Source organism: Herpailurus yagouaroundi, unplaced genomic scaffold (genome assembly GCF_014898765.1).
Source record: "Herpailurus yagouaroundi ecotype Mexico unplaced genomic scaffold, PumYag 141, whole genome shotgun sequence".
Taxonomy (NCBI): Eukaryota; Metazoa; Chordata; class Mammalia; order Carnivora; family Felidae; genus Herpailurus; species Herpailurus yagouaroundi.
Window position 1 is genome coordinate 67,472,161 of NW_024412396.1, and position 11,733 is coordinate 67,483,893.

General features: G+C 55.4%; 1 protein-coding gene across 6 annotated transcripts in view; it reads right to left on the reverse strand.

Moving 5' to 3' along the window:
- SYNE3 (spectrin repeat containing nuclear envelope family member 3) overlaps positions 1-11,733 on the reverse strand; it is a 101,018-nt gene that overhangs the window by 44,213 nt on the left and 45,072 nt on the right. For all 6 annotated transcript variants that reach the window (XM_040478167.1, XM_040478166.1, XM_040478168.1 and 3 more), the window contains exons 5-6: positions 3,457-3,618; positions 1,392-1,739 (exon numbers count right to left, since the gene is read on the reverse strand). In XM_040478167.1, the coding sequence (XP_040334101.1) occupies positions 1,392-1,739; positions 3,457-3,618 (510 nt within the window). The remainder of the gene's footprint in view (positions 1-1,391; positions 1,740-3,456; positions 3,619-11,733) is intronic.

Here is an 11,733-nt window from a genome sequence, read left to right on the forward strand (position 1 = left end):
CTGTCCCAAAAATAAATAAACGTTGAAAAAAAAAAATTAAACCACATCATAAGTGCAAACAGCCACTGTGCGAATGCTCATTTAAGAACCAAAGGCTTCAGTGATAAATCCCAAGCTTCTCTTTCACCGATTTCGGTGAGTCATGGCTTGATCATAATTGAGGGGCCACTGGCATCGGGGCCCGCAGGGATGGGGTCGGCTCTGCCTCAGGAAAGGCTTCCTGAAACCCAGCTGGGCACAGACAAGTAGCTGTCGCGGTGGAACAGTGGCAGGGCCTTCTGGGCCTTGGCTCCCGAGTTTGCACCTTGTGACCCTTATCCCTTATCTTGTGGTAAAAGCCGGTACTTTCCGAGCATCGACTTTGGCAGGTGCTGTGCTAAGCACTTTTTGAGTTTTCACCGGTTCGTCCCTGTCCGTGTATAACTGAGGTTAAAGTACTTCTCCCAAGGCCGCCCAGTTAGCAAGAAGAGAGAGCAGGATCTGGACCCAGGCAGTCTGACCCCAACGTCCCCCTGCCCTTGGCCGCTGCACACGCCAGCTCCTCCTGAGCCGAGGCGGACAGTCCGAAACAGGAAGTAGTTCTCTTTGCGCTAAGTTGATCACCGCAGTGGAACCTCGTCTACTACGAGGCTCAATGAGCCCTAAAGGGTAACTGCTTTCTTTCTACCCACACAAAAAATATGTTTGCATTTGGGCAAGCATCGGAAGGAAGAGAGAAAAACAGAACAACAATGCAGAGCGGAGATGGGATCCGGGTAGCTTTTCTTTGAAAACATTTTCCCTGATGGCACTGACGTGGGGCTAACCCGCTGAGCTAGTAAGTGAAGATAGGCGTGAGGGAGGATGTTGACCCTTGTTGGAAAAAAAACCTCTCTGTCCGTAAGTCAGACCTCCCGGGTGTGCACATGCGTGGGAGGAAGCCGACCGTGCTCTGGTCGGACGTTGTGTCTGGGTTGGAACCCGCCCCGCCCTCCCAGGACGGGCACCGTTGGCTTGGTCTCCCTAGAACCCCATTGTCTCTACGCAAAGAACCTTCCCTCTGACCTAACTCTCCCTGCTCTAGGCTCAAGCAGTCCACCCCGTATCCCACCACGGGGCAAGGGAATGGCAGACCGAAAGGCAAGCCACCTCTGGTCTTATTTACCCACAGACTCCTCGCGTGGTCCTGGGGATGTTGAGAGGGAAACCTCTCCAGACCTCGGTTTCCTCATCTGGAAGATGGGTACAAACACCCAACTTGTGTACTACACCCAGGGAACTTAGATCACCAAAGATCTAGAAGGCCCAGAGTAAACGTGGTTAAAGCTTAGCATGACTCTCTCCCCGTGAAGAGGAGCTCCGAGGTACACATGTCACATGGACAGTCCCTGTCTTAGCCAAACCCCACTTACCGAGTAGAGTCTCCAGCGGGCCACCAGCTCGTCCTCGGTCCCCGCCTTCGCCGCGGGCTGCAGACCCTCCTCGGCCAGCCTCTGAAGGTCCTTCCTGAACTCTCCCAGCTCGGCCTCTAGCTGCCGCCTCTGCTGCTCACAGGCTCCCATGGACTTGAGCAGGCCCTGCAGCCGCTCCTCCTCCTCCTCCCAGAGGGCTCGCAGCTTGTCCAGAACTTTCTGCATCTCCTCCAGCTCCTCGGTGATCTTCTCCGCGCCCAGAGGAGAGGTGTTCTGGATGACGCCCACAGCCTGCTCCTCCAGCCTCCTCAAAGACTCCTTACCCCGGGGAAAATCGCCAGCGATGTCCTGAAGGGGGTGGGGGGGGGGTGTGGACGGATGGGGAAACGTACAAGGGGAAAAAGACATCACGTGCTGCATTTTCCAGAGCCCCTGGAATGTCATTGCTAAACACGAACTCCTAGATGAGAGCCAGACGCGCCTTTCCAAGGGGTGGACTGTCCACCTTAATCGCACTGACTTGCCACAGGAGGATGTAATTCCCTTCCCGCGACTTCTACGGCCACTTGATTAAGTCGAGGAGAAAATCCGGGTTGGGTGTTTCTGCCTTTAACCCTCTGTGACGTTTGTTGATCTTCCCTTTTAACAAAGACAGAGGCAGCCTCAGGCTGGGAGCCTTCAGCTGGAGGAAGTACGGAGCCAAATAGAACCTAACGACCCGGTTGGGTTTCGTTATATTTATTTGTAGGGTTATCTACGAATGCCGAGTGAGCAGCGATTTTCCATTCATGACAATGACAGAACTTTTCCTTTCATACAAATATTCATTAGTCTTCCATTTAAAAAATTTATATAGGCACCTGCAAGTCTATTTTATTTGCAAGTGCCTTCCAAATATTTTCCTTTTTTGTCGCAGCGCAATTGCATGGAGTAAGATACATAGACCTTAAGCACTACTATTCAAAGAGTTTTGAGAAATATGCACACCCACGTAGTGCACATTGTCACCAAAATATAGAGCATTTCTAACATCCCAAAAGATTCTAGAACTCCATGTATCTGAAAGCATTGGATATATTATCTTTTGAAACTGGCTTCTTTCCACGTCATGTGTTTTGGATTCTTCCATGCTGTCATAGGTCTTAGCACCTCGTTCTTCTTTGTTGTGAGTAGTATTCCTTTATATATAGATACAGACATGGACATGTGATTTATAGCTAATCTATATCTATATCTATATCTATATCTATATCTATATCATCGATATCTCTCTCCCGTGCCACAATATGTGAATCCAACACTCTGCTGATTAAAATCTGAGGTGTTTTCAGTTTGGGACTATTACAAATAAAGTTCCGACGAACATTCTCACACTACTCACATAAGATTTTGGGGGGTGGGATGTCATTATTCACTGGTTTTTAAACAAGAGTCAACTTACATACAAATATTAAATAAATGGTACAGGTGCTGTAGATCTGTGGCAAAATTTATAAAGTAGTCCCCGAATTACTGCACATACTCTAACAGTCCCTTTATGGAGGAAGTCAGAAGCTCATTCAAGGTCACAGCCATTCAGGAAGGCCGGAGTGGACCAAGCCTGTCTCCACTGCAGGCCTGATGCCTACACCAGGGCTCCTTACCCGCGGCACGACCGACACCTGCGGTCGGACAGGTCTGTTGGGGGGGCTGCCCTGCCCGTCACAAGGTGCATAATAGCATCCGATCTGGCCTCTACTCACTACATGCCAATAGCATTTCCGCCCTCCGTGGTAACGACCAAAAAATGTCTCCAGACGTTGCCAAGCGTCCCCCATTTGAGACCCACTGGTCTAGACCACGCTGCTGTGACCTTGGGTTTCCAAGTGCCCCGCTGGCTCGGAGATTTCTGTAAAGCAGCCGAGGCCCACACCTACTGCGCTAGATTCCACACGTCTCCTCGTGTGCGCTCTGCATGCCGTGGATCTTGTATCCCCTGGGGCCCCCAGCACATCCCAGTAAATAAACAACACAGAAGCCCAGTAGCTGAGCATTTCCCCTCTGGTAGAGACGCGGTCAAGTTTACCTGCAGCGCGCAGAGACGGCCCTCGGTGGTCAGTTTGCAGTTCCGCCCCAGGCAGCTGCTCACCTTCTCCACCACCGCCTTCAGCCACAGCTGGAACTCGTCCACGCCTGCCTGGAAATGCTCGTGCTCCCGGGTCACCTGCTCCAGCAGGCCCACTCTGTCCTGTGGGAGGGGAAGACGGTCACCACCTATGCAGGTCCCCAGCCCAGGCTGCCCTTGGCCTTCAAGGCCTACGTGTGTGTGCGTGTGTGTGTGTGTGTATGTGTGCGTTTAGGGGGTGTGAGATACAGCCGACCGTCTGCCCTTTAGCCCAAGATAAAGACATCCCAGTGACTCTTCTCCACCTTATTAGCGGTAACCCAAGAGACTCTTGGTCAGAGCATGTCCACACTGGGCCCACCAACTCTACAGCTGGCTTTCTTTCCTGCCGTGTCCGGGGAATGGGACTCAAGACAGGGGTATTTAGGGGCATCTGGGTGGCTCAGTTGGTTAAGCGTCCAACTCTTGATATTGGTTCATGTCATGACCCCACGGTTTGTGAGATCGAGCCCCGCATCGGGCTCTGCACTGACAGCATAGGATTCTCTCTCTCTCTCTCTCTCTCTCTCTCTGCCCCACCCCTTGCTTGCATACTCTCCCTCTCTCTCTCTCTCTCTCAAAATAAATAAATAAACATTAAAAAAATGACAGGAACAGGGGCACCTGGGGGCTCGGTCGGTTAAGCATCCAACTTTGGCTCAGGTCATATATCATGGTTCGTGAGTTCGAGCCCTGCATCGGGCTCCGTGCTGACAGCTCAGAGCCTAGAGCCTGCTTCAGATTCTGTCTGTCTGTCTGTCTGTCTCTCTCTCTGCCCCTCCCCCGCTCACATTCTATCCCTCTCAACGATAAATAAACATGACAGGAACATTTAACAACTCCTGCTACACAATGCTATCATTGGAGCACTCACCAAGGTGCCGGGAGCACCCAAGGAACTTTCCGTACATTGTCATCTCACTGCGCTCTCCTGACCACCCAATCAGGTGGCACCATTATTATCCCCGTTTGACACATGGGGAAACGGAGGCACAGAGCGGCGCCTCAGAAAGCACTTGCCCAAGCTCACCTGGGTAGGGAAGGACCAAATTCAAACCCAGAGGCCAGACAGGGCCAACGGCATCCGTGCCCCACACCGGCGGTGTGTGCAGCGCATGCAAATACGCAGGAGGCCGTCCCCCCTTCCTCACGGGTGCGGCGTTGCTGGCGGCATGGGCTGGAGTCACCTCGGTTTTCAGACAACCCTACTCTAGTCCTCGCCACACAGGGGCAAGATGGCGTCCCGAGCGGGGCTGTCATCTGAGAAATAAATGCCCCTTCTATCAGACCTGTGTGCCCAGGAACCGTTTCTCAAACACACCCCTGATCGCAACACCATTTCTCTCAAGCCCTCCATGGCTCCCCGCTGCCCGCAGGCCCGGATCCAAGTGCTGCAGCATTCTGGTCAAGGGCAGGACCCCGCGATGTGGCTGTGGCCTTGCAGTCAACACCCTGGGTTTGGAGGGTTTGCCCGTGACTTGAACCCTGGCCTGCTACGTGCCCGAGTCTCTCTGTACGTGTGGTTAATAACAACCCCACCTCACTATGGCGCAGTGGAGTCAAACGAGTCAGAACTCACGTGGCCCCGGAACCGCACTGGGCAGCTCGAGTGGGCAAGGGAGCGGTTCTGCCCGGCCACGCTGACCTCCGGGCCCCACAGCCTCTCTGACTTGGCCCGCTGCCCCAGGCTGACTTAGCAGCCTTCCCTTTGTCCTGTGGTTCCCTTCTGGCATTGTCCATGCCTCCCCATCCGCTGGGAGGGTCAAGAGCTCCCTACACACCAGGCGGCCCCCTGCTGGCTTGGGCCCCCCCCCCCCCCCCCAGGCTCTGTGAATGAGTGCTTCCCAAATGGCAGGAAGATTCAACACTGAGTGTGGCCGCTGGAGGGAAGTTTTCAAGGAGGGTCAAGAAGAGGGAAAGGGAGGACCTCCATTTACCAAGCACCTGCCAACGTGCCGGGAGTGTGACAAGCTATCTCACACTTAATCGTCACCACGATGCCAAGCCCTCCCGCTACACGGATGTCCAAGCCGAGGCTGGGAGGTCCCGTAGTTCTTGAAGGGCCTTCTGGACAAGAGTTAAATGGCAGGTGCCCAACTCCGAAACCACTGCTCTAATCCAGGGGTTGGCTGGCGGTGGAGAGTCGACGTTTTCGACTTTAGCCAGCATGTGGCTTCTGTTGCAGCCGGTGATGCGTTCCTTCCGTGGTGCCACAGGCTGCCACAGACAACCACGTAGAACAGGCCTGTGTTCCAGTGAAACTGAAATATGGGCACTGAAATGTGAATTTCATAGCATTTTTCCATGTCCTGGAAGATTCTGCATTTTATTTCCTGCCATTTAAGCGGGCAGAAACCATTTCTGGCTCCCAGGCCAGGCAAAATCAGGAGATGGGCTCGATTTGGCCCACGGGCCATCAGTAGCTGGCCTCCGCTCTCAGCCGGGGAGCAGGCTGTGTCCAGGAGTTCGCTGGCCCTCTACTGCAAAACCTGGTCAAAAGTGCTCCAAAGGGAAGCGCGGACAGACACGCGGGTTCAGAAAACTTCCCCGCTCTTTGTACATGCCTCCCCTGCCCTTTGAGAAAGTCCTCACCAAACCTGAAAACACAGATTAATTCATTTAAATTTGCAACAGCCATGGCAGGGAGGAGACGACATCCCCGCTTTGGAGATGGGGAAACCGAGGCACGGGACCGAGTCCTTCAGCGCAGAGCTGGGAACCTCCCACTCAGGGGAGCGTGGCCCGGAGAGCAGCGACAGCAGTGCCCCGCGGGGTCCGAATTCCAAGCGCGGACCAAGAGACAGAGGCCACCGCCACCTCCTTCGCGACTCCCGCGCCGGCCCCCCCCCCTTCCCGCGGGGCTGTCTGCGTCCGTCCAAACCCTCCCAGAGCCTCCGCCGTCCCCGGGAAAGCCTCATTTATGAAACGAAGTGGGTCAGGAATAACAAGCAGAAAATAAGCGCCGGGCCCCTGGTCGACGCTGCCGGTGATAGATGTCGTCGCGCAGCAAAGGCTCCCCCGCAACGCGCTGGCCGGCGGCCCCGTGTGTGAGCGATGAGGTGCCAGCACTCGGGAAGCCCAGAGCAAATAAAAGCCTCCGTGATCGTGAGCAGGCCCTCGGAGAGCAGCGTGGCCCGGCAGGGCAGGCGTCCAGACGAGCCCCGTGCCAGGCGTAGCGATCACAGCGCACAATTCAGCCGCTGCCGGCCGGCCACGTCGCGGAATGACAGGGGTGACGGATGGCTGGGGGCGGGGAGGGGGGGTCCTCCACCTGCCCTCATCAGACCAAACAACGAAACCATCTGCGGCGGGCAGGGTTGTCGGGAACGTCCAAACCCCACCAATTAACAAGGGCGGCGAGGACTGATGTCTCCGCAAGGCTGCGCCGGCCGGTTTGATTCATGGCCCAGATGCCAGACGCTCCCGCCTCCTTTGAGAGGCGCCCAGGGGAGGCAGGGAGGGGGAGGAGGCGGCTGCTGTGTGCCCGGCCCTTCAGAAAACGTACCTGGTGGATTAAAAACACTCATAGTACACCAACAGGACCCCACTGGCGGCCAGCCTGCTCTATTCTTGACTCTCAGTGTCTGGGGCTGACACAGCCCTATTGTCCCCCCCACTCCCGGGCTTGGCCCGCTGATCTAGTCCTCGGATCTCCCTGCCGCGGGTGGTCACAGAGGCCATGGGTCCGGAGGTGGCCCCCACGGTGCTCCTGGGCTCCCGTGCCCCTCCACACCAGAGGCTTTGCTAGTTAACATATCGGAAGTCAAAAGTGGATTCTCAGAGGTGAGCACAATGGCCCGTTGACTAGCTTGAGAAATGTTGAAACGGGCTCTCTTGTTGGTGAAAGTCAAGGTATTAATACACACAAGGTCTGCAACGGACTGAGCTGTGTCCCCTAAATCCATAGGGTCAAGTCCTAACCCCTAATGTGATGGTATTTGGAGGTGGGGCCTTTGAGAGGTGACCGGGATCACGAGAGGTCATGAGGGTGGGGTCCCCATGATGGGGTCAGTGCCCTTATAGGAAGAGACAGAACAGAGCCTACTGTCCCCTGTCCCCATCTTTCTGCCATGAGAGCAAGAAGGCAGCCATCTAGGGGTGCCTGGGGGGCTCAGTCGGTTAGGGGTCCGACTTCAGCTCAGGTCACGATCTCACAGTTTGTGAGTTCGAGCCCCGCGTCGGGCTCTGTGCTGACAGCTCGGAGCCCGGAGCCTGCTTCGGATTCTGCATCTCCCCCTCTCTGCCCCTCCCTCATTTGTGCTCTCTCTCTCTCTTAAAAATAAACATCAAAAAAGAAGAAGAAGAAGAAGAAGAAGGCGGCAGCCATCTACAAAGCAAGAAAAGGCCCCTCACCAGGAATCGACTCTGCCAATACCTTGTAGACTTCCCAGCCTACAAAACTGTGAGAAATAAATTTCTGTTGTTTAAGCCCCCCAGTCTACGGTGTTTGGTTACGGCAGCCTGAGCGGACTAAGGCAACACCACAGAGAGCCACCCTGAGACAGGCCTGGATGCCTGGGGATTCTTACATGGCCCCAGTCCTGTCCCTGGGCTGGGGGATTTCAGCTGCCTGCTTCGGGATGGCCATCTTATCTGCCTTGAGAGAGCCTTTCGCGCAAGGTGAGGCCTTCATCAAATGTCCGAGGCAGGTGACTAGGAGGCATCTGGGCCACGGAGAATCTTCGGGGGCCCCAGCGGACATGCAGAGTTCCCTACCCTGCTTAGGATGGAGTTCGAGCATTCTCTTGTTGTCTAGGGCTGGCAGGAGGGGCTGTGACCCGGGGCTTGGGGTCTGGGGCTCTACCCCATTTTACTAATGAGGACCGTGGGGTTGGCAGTTAAATCTCGTTAAGGGCAACGCCAAAGTTCGATTTTCTCAGTAGCTCCTCAGTCTTCTGAAGGTCAAGGTCCCTTCTAGAATCTGAAGGAAGCTGTGGCTCTTCTCCCCAGCAAAATGCACTCACACAACAACTTCAGAGGGCCCACAGGGGCCTGCCCTGGCCTCCCCAGCTGGCACTTCTGGTCTGCTACAGCCCTCCATGGGGGAGACAAGCAGCAGCCTGTCCCCAAGCTGAGAGGGTCCCCCCCTGTGAGTAGGAACAGAATTCCCCAAACTCTGGTGGCCAGGAAGAGACAATCAAGTGTCTGTGAGCGTCAGCCAACAGCTGGAAAAAAACAAACTAAATTGACGTCTCTCCATGTAGGATCGGGTCACCCCATACACGCCAGTGCTCATTTCTGAATTGAACAGTAATTCCGAGGGTTTCCACCAGAGAAACAGCTTCTTGCCCCACGCCGTCCTTACACTCTGGATCCCCCGCTCTCCTGCCCTGCGAGCTGGTCGCTGCCTCCTAGAAACCTCTGGAAGCAATGTGCTCCCGCCTCCAGGGTCTCCACACTGCCCACTCACTGCTGCCTTCCACTGTCTCAGCCAGACCCACAGCAGCTCGGGCGGTCCAGGCTCCTCCCTGATGGGCACAGGGGACAGGACCTGAGGCACCACTGAGGGAAGACCCCCACCTTGCGAGTCGCCTAGAACTTCTGGGTCTCTCTCGCGGGACAATGGCATCTGCCACTTACATGGGTTTTTTTGTAGGTCCGCAAAACGGGCCCAGTTCGAAACCTTCGCTCTCCACCACACGAGAAGGCTGGGGGGGGGGACCCAATGAGGTCAAAGACATGAAGAGACTTGGAAAAGACAGCAGTCGTCAACAAGAATTGTGATGTCTATGATTTTTTGGACGCAGCGAGGGGAGGGTCCCCTAGCAGCGACTGTGAGAATCTCTGAGGTGATCGTTTGCACACGTGGGCCAGGACTGGTGCTCACCCGGTGCCCCTGGCACGCCCCCTCCACACACACGTGTACACATGTATACACACACACACACACACACACACACACACAGGCCAAACTACTTTCCATTTCCCGGCCTCCGCACATTTCGCGGAAGGCTCTCTGCTGATTGACAGGTGCACCTGTTTCCTGTGAAGTCACAATGAGGCCACGGGGGGCAGACACCTTCTCTGCCCGGCCCCAGGGGCCGACCTGGAGAAAGAATCGCTGTTAAGCCTGCCCTTGCCACTCGGGACTTGGTGAGGGCCAGCTGGCTGCGTATGTGAGAGCCAAAGTCCACACCCGCCTTGCCTGTCCATTCTGGCCCCTGCACAACTGCCCCAGAACCTTCCGCCGCTTCCCTGGGTGGGAGGGGGGATGGGGCTCGGGGACCTGTGAGCCTCCAAGCTGAAGGGCGGGGCTCTCATTCATTCAATAAACAGCTTTGAGCACCTGCTCAAAGCTCCATCGTTGTTGCTATTGGTTCTCACTGCTATTGGGGGCCGAGGTGTCCTTTATGTGGGGAAACCAGGTGCCAGTTTTCAAAGAACTCCCTTGTGAACTGCCAGCAGGTAGGGCGAGCTGCCCTGAGGCCACACAGCTGGAAAGCTGGCAGAGCCTGGCTTGAACCCAGGCCCCTTCCCAAGCATTCAAGGACCAGAGTCCTGTTCTTGCTAGTGCATTCTCAGATCTCTGTCCATTACAGGTCTGTTGCCCTTAAACTGTAATCACGAAGGAGCCAGCAACACGGCGGACTAGAAAGCCTGGGCACCCTTCCACGATAGACGGCCAAAACGGCTGCATAAAATTTGACAAGCGTTGTTTACATGCACACACCGAGGTAAGTGACGTCACATGGACGACACGCAAAGATGTTACAGGTTGCTAAACTCCCTTGTGTGCTTGAGGTTTTCCTGGGTTTAAGGCTCCGGTTGGAGGAGGAAGTAAGGCTTTGGGCCCAGAAGCAAAAAGGCAGAACCCTCAAGGGGCTGCGTCCCCCACCGTCAAAGGATGAACCAGAAAAATCTCCCCCTACGCACAATCCAGGAAAGAAGTTCGGGCTTCAGCGCGGGCTCTGGGGCAAAACCCAAAACAAAACAAAGGAAAGACTAATCGCCTTTCAGAGTGTGGAGCCAGGGGCCTCTCGCATAATTTTGGCTTGGGGTTCAAGTTCAGACGCAGGAATCCTCAAGTCAAGACCACACTGATGTAAGCATAGGAACCATGAAGGGGAATTCCCGGGGGAGCCTGGCTGAGGGAAACGCCAGCCACTCGGAGCGTCAGGCCCCAGCCACGGGGGTCTGCAGATAAAGTCCTGCTTAGCACGAGCTCACAGCCCAGAACCGCAAAGGCCCTAAGGCTCCACCACGACAGGAGACCCGATAAATTGCAGCGTCAGGCTCCGAAACTCCAGCTGCTCGAACAATCTGATGGAGACTGTAAAATACGTACACTCGGAATGATTACAGATATAACCCATACCCGGAAGGTGGGCAAATTTTACATGATGCGAAACAGAACGGTGAGTGTCGTAAAAAACAGATTAGCATTCCTTTGCAAGATACTAATAATTGAACTTGATAACTCAGAGGACCGGTTAAAAATCAAGGATGTAATGGGGTGTGGGGATGGGGACAAAGAACGGGCAGAAGGACAGGTGGAAGGGCAAAAGAGAGCCGCGGGGGAAGGGCAGGAAAAGGAGAGAAGCCGGGCAAAGGTGAGCATCACCGTCCGTCAGTCAGGCGGTCAGTGCACGCGTGTTAAGCACCGACACGTGTACTAAGCGCTGAGCGGCTGTGGGTGTGCGGACGACAGATAACAGGCTGACGGGTGGGTGAAGAAGGAGGGGTCGGTGGTGGAGCGGATGAAAGGTGTGTGGTAGTTCGGGGGTGGGTGACGGGTGGATAGCGAGCAGGTGGCGGGGAGACGGGATGGGCGGTGAACAGCAGACAGACACATGGGTGAACGGGTTGACGAGTAGGTGGATGAACGTGTAGATGGCCGGGTGGGTGGTTACGTGGCTGTGCAGATGAACGAGAGGTTGGTGAGGCTGGTGGGAGGGAGCCGGAGGCGCGAGGACGCAGATGGGAGCGTGGGCACAGAGAGACGGTTGGGCAGGTAAGTGGATGGGTGTGGCTGGATGGTGAATGGCAGATAGGGTAGTTCAGTGGGGGTAGATGGTGGGGGGGGCAGGACGGTGGGTAGACGGAGGTGGTGGCTGGGAGGGTGAGTGGGTGTTGGGTGGTTGCTCAGCAGGTGGTGAGTGGATGGAGGGGTAGATGTATGGGGAGCAAATGGGTGGCTGTACAGGTAGACAGCGGTGGCTAATGGCTGCACGGGGAGACAGAGGTGGCTAATGGATGCAC